The sequence below is a fragment of the Epinephelus lanceolatus genome, chromosome 1, assembly GCF_041903045.1.
Source record: "Epinephelus lanceolatus isolate andai-2023 chromosome 1, ASM4190304v1, whole genome shotgun sequence".
Classification (NCBI taxonomy): Eukaryota; Metazoa; Chordata; class Actinopteri; order Perciformes; family Serranidae; genus Epinephelus; species Epinephelus lanceolatus.
The window spans coordinates 1,539,765-1,548,567 of NC_135734.1; the positions used below are offsets into that span (position 1 = coordinate 1,539,765).

General features: G+C 39.5%; 1 protein-coding gene across 2 annotated transcripts; it reads right to left on the reverse strand.

Annotated features, from left to right (window-relative positions):
• Positions 1–2,639: 2,639 nt before the first annotated feature.
• On the reverse strand, positions 2,640–7,459 carry elf3 (E74-like factor 3 (ets domain transcription factor, epithelial-specific)). Of its 2 annotated transcripts, none has more exons than XM_033633872.2 (9): positions 7,256–7,459; positions 6,931–7,102; positions 5,941–6,174; positions 5,489–5,596; positions 5,253–5,399; positions 5,071–5,157; positions 4,843–4,962; positions 4,461–4,656; positions 2,640–3,901 (listed from the first exon to the last, which is right to left on the reverse strand). In XM_033633872.2, the coding sequence occupies exons 2-9, from the start codon at positions 7,070–7,072 to the stop codon at positions 3,790–3,792; spliced, it is 1,146 nt and encodes a 381-aa protein (XP_033489763.2). In that variant the 5' UTR covers positions 7,073–7,102; positions 7,256–7,459; the 3' UTR covers positions 2,640–3,789. The 2 variants fall into 2 exon arrangements, with proteins under 2 accessions (XP_033489763.2, XP_033489762.2); XM_033633871.2 differs by having other exon boundaries at positions 6,931–7,079; positions 7,256–7,458.
• Between the last annotated feature and the right edge of the window lie 1,344 nt (positions 7,460–8,803).

Below are 8,803 nucleotides of genomic sequence, written 5' to 3' on the forward strand. Positions count from 1 at the left end.
TCATTTTTGCTGCTAAGTGTTGAAAAATCTAACAATGGTGGATTGAAAGTGTCTCTACAATCAAAGGTATCACACAGCTCCACAGGCCACGATTAAGTCTTCCATCATAATGTCATTACACACGCACACGCATGCACGCACACATACACATTGCATTTGCACAATCTTTTACTCATCCGTATCGACTTTAACACAAAAGAGACATGTTACATGGTTCATTTGAAAGCTTTGGGCGGCAGTAGCTCACCCCATAGGGACTTGGGTTGGGAACCGGAGGGTCACTTGTTCAAGTCCCTGTCTGGACCAAATACAGAGCGTGGACTGGTGGCTGGAGAGGTGCCAGTTCACCTCCTGGGCACTGCCGAGGTGCCCTTGAGCAAGGCACCGAACCCCCCAACTGCCTGGGTGTCTGTCCATGGCAGCCCCCTCACTGCATGTAATAAATTCTTGGATCATGAATTTAGTGCAACAAAGAGACAAAACATGTTTGTAAGACTATTTGACACTTTTCACATGCTCTCATATCAGAACAAAATTTTCTCATGCAGAGAAAAAGTTTTATAACTTAAAACTTGTAGTTGTGTGTGTGTGTGTGTGTGTGTGTGTGTGCGCAGGTAGGGCACCCCTGGTCAAAGTTTAATTCATGTATGTGCATGTATAGGTCCTGTTTGTGTATGTGTGTGTATTTCGGACCTGTGCGTTAATGACAACAGGGTGAAAAAATTGAATTTCCCCTCAGGGGTATTAATAAAGTATATAAAATTTAAAAAAATAAATAAAAAAAACAAAATAAAATCATTTAAATAAATTAAGATTTAATGAAAGTGTTGGGTTGTATCATGGCACCAGGTGTGCAGGTTAAAAGGTGATATTGTGAAACACTGCCAATTTGTGTAGCCATTCCAGTTAACAGTTCTTCAGTTTTAATGGCACCACACTGGTTAAGTCTACAGTATGGATCAGTATGAGGCCCTGTTTTCATACTGACATTGCTTTAGCGATGTTGTTGTTGCTTCTTTCTTTTCTGTACTCTCACTTGAAGTGCAGGTAATGAAGCCAGTCAAACACAGTGTGTCCTGATGTATGATAAAGGTGATCGTTATGATTGTCATCATGCACAGTGTGATATCTGTTCACTTCAGCTAATTTATTCATTCACTGTAACCAGTTAAAGATAATTCTGTCCAGCCCTGTTGAAGCCCTGCTATTCATTGACATAGAGAATAGGTTCACATTAAATTTGTTTGTGAATTCAAATTTTGAACGTTTCAGATACACTGAAGAAAAAACAATCAAATGTGCCCCTTAATGTATTTTTTAGTTCATTTTTTAAACTTTGCAGCAATACTTTTAACTGACAATACAAGTTACAATCACTGTTATTAAATCACATTTCAACTTGTCATCTGATCCTGATCCCTGCAGTTATGGTGACAGCTATGACCATACAGCCTGTGGGTTGACAAATGAAGCTGAGGTGAGGTAGCACCTAGCAGTAAATAATTAGCAAACCCACCATAGCAAACTCGGTTTTACAGCTGGAGTGAAGATACTAATATCATAATAAAGTAGACAGCCTAAGGCATTCATTAGTAAAAATCATGTCATGCTATCTTAATGGTAAGGGGCTAAATAATGCACCAAAGTTAGGCTAAATTTTGGTGAGGGGAAAGGGGCATTGCCATTTTTCAAAATGGTTTATTTCTGCATACTAGGATTCTTAAACAAGTCTTGGAATTGCATATATTAACACATGATAAACACTAGATTTGAAAAATGGAAATGAAGTGCAGAGTTTCTAATTTGCTCATGATTTGATCCTATGATTTAATGCCTTGCAATTTCTTGGATCAGTATTTTATTTTACTGTTTTCTCTGCTCCTTTTGTTAAGGTAAACCGATTGTAACCACCAGAGTCTTATTTGAAATGTTTTTTTCCTCTGAATGTTGAAGTAACTTTCTTGGCGTTTTGTGTTTTGTAATCCTATTGCGTATATGTATGCAGAACAGAGCATGGTCTGGATGTGTTTATAACACTGAATTTGGAAATGGTTGTTAGAGACCATCCCTGTCACTACTAGAGCTTATTTGAAATTACCTGTGTTTGTATAAAGAGCTTAAAGTGGGTGGGTGGTGGTGGTGGTGCTAGATGCAGTGTGGATGAAGGGATTCAATTTGGAAAATGTTGTTTCCCTTTGTCCCAATGTTGTTTTTAATGTAATTCAAGGCTTGTCCCTACCCAACTAATAATTGCTGTCCTAATTACCAAGTTGGTGCACTCATTAATCTTTCAGTAACTGAAGTCCCACTCAGAGCAAGAAGGCCGTCAGCTGCAAATGTATAATATTCTCTCCCTCCTGTGATTTCATATTGGCTAAATACCCATCAGAATGAAGAGGATATTTTAGAGGAGTACTGCATACAATAAGTGGGTGATAATTGTTTAGCATTGTTTAAATTTAACACTCAGAGTTGCACTTCATTATCACATCTGCCAACCTTCATGATGGTTACAGATATACCAATAAGATCCCTGGGTTCAGTTTTAAAAATTAATCTCAAAACAGCAAGTACACATTAACATGCATTTCTGTAAAAAAGAAAAAAAGAAAAGAAAAAAAGCAATTATTTAAGAGATATTATAGATATAATGAGATGTATTTTACAGGTATACACATTTATCAGTATAAAGTGGAAGACAGCAAAGTGGACTAAAGGAATACTTTACTCCCAATTTTCAACCAGTGTGGGGAGTCTGTGCAGATGAACAGTGTTTGGCATCCCCCCCTTCCTCAGCGGCAGGAATTCCCTGCCCTTGTCATGAGCAACAATATGGCATTTCACATCATTGCTGACATGTTCCATCTGGCAGATTTTGGCTGATGGACAGGCAGGGACCTCCGGGAGCTGGCAGCACATGGGGTACCTTAACAATGTTAATGTTGGTTGAAAATCAGCAAAGTATCTCTTTAATCACATTAACAAATAAAAAAAATCACACAACATGCAGCTGATATCTGACTGATTTATACAAACACTTTTTACAGGTGATGATCATATATGAGACGTGATATAGTTACTCCTTTGTACTTTGTATAAACACACTTTAAAATAAGTGATACTGATAGACATGTAGTGCACATCATTACTGTATTAATGTGAAGTTGTATCACTATTTCACCCTAATTCTATCATTGTCCTTCACATTGAGTTCACCAGCAGAGGACTTTTCCAAATTTGATCCATAAGTGATTGGAAAACTGATAGTGAAAGTTATACCCTTTCATAACAAGAAAGTAATATAAAAGTAAGAAAAAGAAGGATACATTCTAGACATTTGAGCACCACAGTACAGTCATTAATGCCCATATACTAAAAAAAACAGTGACAGATGAGGATGAGCCAGTCCTGTATCACTACACTAACTTCAGCTCAAAACAAACAGCAGAGTGAATTCTGTACATTTGTAAATAGTTAGCCTTTTCAGCCTTTAGGTGCTTACAGCATCCAAAATGATGCCCACTTTGGTTACTGTGCATATAGTTAGGTTTCTGAAGTGACAATCAAAAGCATAAAACAGGTACAATATTAATATTGGTTCATAAAACCTACTAGAGCCAAAAACACTGGCTTACATTTTCTGCAACACCTTCCTTCTAAGAGGAAGTTAGTGTCTTAAACATCTGGGAAAGCAAGGATTTTTTTTCAGACAGGCCACACAAGTATTTCTAGTTCTGAACTACTGCCTTGATTGGCTTTTTGGCTTCTACGTGCTCGGTGACTGATGTCTCACATGCCCATGGCAATCTCTTCAATCTTCCAGCCACTGGAGTTCTTTCCAAATTTGTATACGAGCCTCCGGCCATCTACTCGCTCCAGGATCTCTCTCTTATAATAATACCTGAGGGAGGAGGAGGGTTAGTTAGTCCAGGCACAAAGTATGTGGTTCCCTTCATCATCTGCTGCACTTCACTCATTTAAAGCACTTGTTAGTAAATTAAAATGTAAAAAGTGGCCCCTAATCCTCTTTAAATGTACTTTTTCCACTGGTGACCAGACCAGGATTGAAGGGGCACTTCACCAGTTTTACATGTCAAGATCAATTGATCAGTCACAGGGAGTATTAAATAGTTATAATGTCCTTCTGTGGCTGAAGAGGACCTTTGTCAGCTGACATCATCAGGGTTATTGTATCATGGCTCAGAGACTTCAAAGTTAGAGGAAAAGGCCTGTGATACAGAGTGGGGGTGTGGGAAATCACTGCAGAAGCCCTTTCATTTTGACCAAAGAAGGTAAATCTACACAATCTGTGATGACCGTCTGTGTTGTAACATCTCCTTATTTAACAGAAATGACACCTCTGACTGTTTTCTGTTTTAGACCCAGCCACAATGTCATACAATTAAGGCAGATACAACTGAAAGTTGATGAAACAGCTGGGAATTCCTCCTCGAACTCACCTCATGGCACGGCTGAGTTTTTCATACGTCATGCTGCTGTTCTTCTTTTTCTGGCCCCACATCTGAGCCACGGCCTCAGACTTGAGAAACTTAAAGACACCCTCGCGACGGTCCTCCCACTTCATCAGGCCCTGGTTCCTCTCTGGGTGGATCAGAATGTCCCTGATGAACTCCCACAGGTGAGTGCCACGAGGCGCTGCAGACAAACAGTGGGTCATCATGAGCTAAATGTCTTTTTGTGTGTGCATGGATGTAGCACAGATATGCATCTGCACATTGATAAAGATGCAAAGTAGAATCTGTAAAACAGCTCAGCAGTGTTGATGTAAAGAAGCCTTTTGAACAGTATTTTACATGATGAATAACAGTATGCTGACCTTACCATGCTTGTTTTTTTTTGGATTTTCATAAATGCTGTTGCTGTGCTCTCTGTTGGCTTTGGGAGGTCGCCCCCTGGGTCGCTTGAGTCGAGACTCTCCTTTCTCTGTTTTGATGTGCACCTCTGACAACACAACGGTTAACTGTCAGACGTTTATTTAAACTCAGTAGCACTGCTGAGACTGTGGAATGCAAAGAACCATACAAACCATGAGTTTTTTGGCTTACTCACTTGAAATCAGGGGGTAGGAGAACTCCGGGTCTGATTCACCACTGCCAGACTCAGGGGAGCTGAGGCTTGAGAAGTCAAACATGCCACCTGAAAAAAATATGAGACATCTTTCAGATATACTGCATTCTTAAGAAACTGAGAGGCAGAAGAGTTGAGCAAGATAACAAAGCTGAAATACTGACTGTTGGAGGAGGAGCTGTACTCGCTGTCAGACTGGTTATCAGACAGGCACTCGGTGTCTCCAAGAGGTGTCATGGGCTCTATGGTAAGACTAGTAAGATCATAATCATCCCTGTAGTCAAACTCCCTCTTGCTGATGGCCTCCTCAGCTGTGAATAGTAAGTAACATTGTTAGCCCTATTATTTCCACACAGTATTGATTTTATGTGCATATGTAACATCTCGATATAATATGTACCTTGGCCAATTCTAATGCTGCTGAGCAGAGGGAAGTTCAGGTTGTGCAGGAAGTTGTCTAGGAGCTGGCAGGTCTCATTCAGCTCTGGTCCTGACAGGCTCTGCAGCTCTGAGAAGAAGAGATAAGAAAATTTGTTGTTTCAGGCATAGCATTCATTCGCGAGAAGAGAACTCCTGTACCAACAGAGGCCAAATCTATATGTTTTGACTGTAAACATTTAGGTTTATTGACATATAACTGGAAAATTTGACTTGAATAATCTGTCACAAAATAGGCCAGTTTTATTTTAATATGCTGTATTGATTTTGGCGCATAGTACCTTTAAACCCTGAACTTAATAAAATCTTTACACTGCAAGTACAACCCAGCACTCAAATGGCATGAACTACATATGGATGTATTGCAGCTCTAAAGTTCTACAATTCATTCTCACATGACAGGTTGAGCTTTACCATATTTGGTCTTATGTTCCTGCAGACTCTGGTGGAGGTGCGGGGCAAGTTGCGGGCCGAAGACCTCAATCATCTGGTCCCGGGTCATCTGGCAGAGAGCAGGGCCATCCATGGTGCAGTAGGCCAGACTCAGGATGCTTGCATCAAACTTGGTGCTCTCTACGTGGTCACTGATCCACTCCAGAACATTGTCTGCTGTCCAGCAGTGAGGGCTGATGTGCCTGTACCACTGACCTGCAGACAGAGAGGCAGGAATTACATGATATTGTATAGAGTGCAGAAGGTGTGTTTATAAAATGATCCCAGTAAGTGCTATAATTGCCCTGGCAAGCACGTTAGACATAACAGAGACAGATTTAGAAACTATATTTTCATGTAAAATCATGATCTTGTTTCATACATTTTTGTAAATTCAGTTGTCTCTTTCAAACTACACCAAGACTATGTCAAAACTTGCTTCTTAAATTTACTTTCAAAACATGTAAATTTATTTGCATGTGTACATGCTCAGCTCGCAGTGATGTGGACTAATACCAGTCTGCATCATCGCCCACTCTGGATTTGTGTCTCTAAGGTCAGACAAACAAAGCCCGAGCTGTTTCGTCTATGAGGTGATAGTATTTTTCTGTTTGACGGTTATGCCAAGTTAAACATTGACTGCCTGGTAAATGATTGAGCCAACGGTGTCTAAATGCGGTCAAAGCAAAGTTCAGTGAGCTAATGGTCCCACTGGCTGAAGTTTGAAAATAAAGGGTCATGTTTACTGTGAGATTAGTCTTCAGCTGAAACTGCCCACTGAACTCAGACTGGACTATAATGGTTAACAACGGCTTCACCGCCAAGACGCTTCAAGATTTGTTGGTGCTGCACTGGAATTTCTCAATTGTGGGATCAATAAAGGTGTATCTTATCTTATCACACAAACAACTGCTCTCTTAAAGCGATGATAAGACAAATGAGTGCTGCAGCAGCAGTTAAAAATCCTCTTACCGCTTATGTTGGAGCTGTAATTCTGCAGGGTGTTGATGCTGGGCAGCACACCAGGCTGCTGTGACAGGACATCAGGGATGCCAGTCTGATACATGGTGAGGTTAGCATGAGTCAGGATGCTGCTGAGGCAGGGAGATGACATGGAGACACTGCGAACCACAGAAGAAAATATCTGTATAAACACCAGTTAAAAAAACAGAGAAGAACAGCTTTTGTAGTGTGTAACAAACATGTTGTTAACTTTTGTAGTATAATCAAAATCTGTACCATTTCTAAGCATGACCACTGTAATATTTCAATTAAATAGGTAACAAATATCTTTTACCTGTTAACAGCAAGAGCCACAATATGATGCAAAGGAATTATGCTCCAGGACAATGCGCAGTATGAGCATGTATTATGGAATTCCCACTGTTAAAGTATTAGTGCTCTCCTCTGGCTGTTCTCTATGTGACCTGTATGTCTGAGGAAGATTTACCTGTTTCTTCCTTTAACCACCTGTAACGCTTTATACTCCTGTAAAGGAGTGGAGAACGGACTCAGGTGAGTTCAGGGGAATTCCACCTGAAACTGGCCACGCCTCTTTCCCCTCTCCTCCTCCGCTTTCCCGAGAACTTGATCAACAAAACAAACCTGCTCTACTATTCTCTATAGACTTTTTTTTCTTTCTCTTTCACACTATCAGCCAGCGGTGCCAGTCTATACATACAAATATAACCATACTTGTATTTATAGGTTTGCTTCATGTTATTGAAGCATGTTATTGCTTCAAGTTTCCTTTAACTGAAAATAAAAACAAAAGTGCTGAAATGTGTTTGAAAATCTTTACTTTATTAATACATAAAAGCAGTTTGTAAAACCTGCAGTGGAGAATTATTTGCTTCAGTAAATTTTATATCAATTTTCATAGACTGAAAATCCATAACTCAATATTTGTACTACCTTTCTACCCAAAAATATACACAACAAAAATATAAAAGCTTTTCCAATTTAGTCTCTCATCTACCTCTCTTTCATTTTTCTTTTTCTTATTGTCTCAAGCGTTTTATTTTAAGTTTTTTGTCAGCAATTAACACAAGGTAAGAACTACATTGTACAGTTTAACTGTTTTGAACTGACTTGACTTTGTCATATTTCCATGACACAGCTGCCTTTCACCCCCACAGGGTAGGGGGTGGAGAGACTGTGGATGCCAGAAGTTTGCGGATGGTCACAATTTCTAAAAAAAATAGCCGCACACAGAGTGTGTGAAGAAAACCCACTGTGTCAACATACAGTTTTATCAATCAACAGCTAAGCTTGAGAGTGACAAATAACCTTTATCAATCTGTCTTACCACACACACAGACATAGACACATACATATATGAATAAATACATATATACATATACACACATAGTGAAAATAATTTTAAAGAAGTGCAGGTGTTCTGCATAGAGCTGATTATAGCTGATTCGTCACACCCTGCATTTACACATTTGCATTTGCACTTCCATGCTCAGATGTACCTGAGGGGAGATTTAATTGAGGAAACACACACACACACAAAGACACAGGCAAAGATGAATAAATGAAATGTTGATACTTATTGTTGTATCCTCACAGTGAGAAGGACAGTACACTGCAGGGCAAACACACAGTGTTTAAGTGGACTGTTCAGGTGTCAAGTTTCACAGAAAATTTTTTTTTTCTATACTGCGGTAAATCTGTGAGACATCCTGTGGCTCACTGCTGGTACCTAGTGGTAGATCATCTTTCAGTCATTCAACTTTTATTTTAACATAGAAATACACTGAGACAGACACCTCATTTACAAAAATGCTCATAGCCACCAAGAACAAATATAAGACAAATGGTGATCAAAAGTAATAAA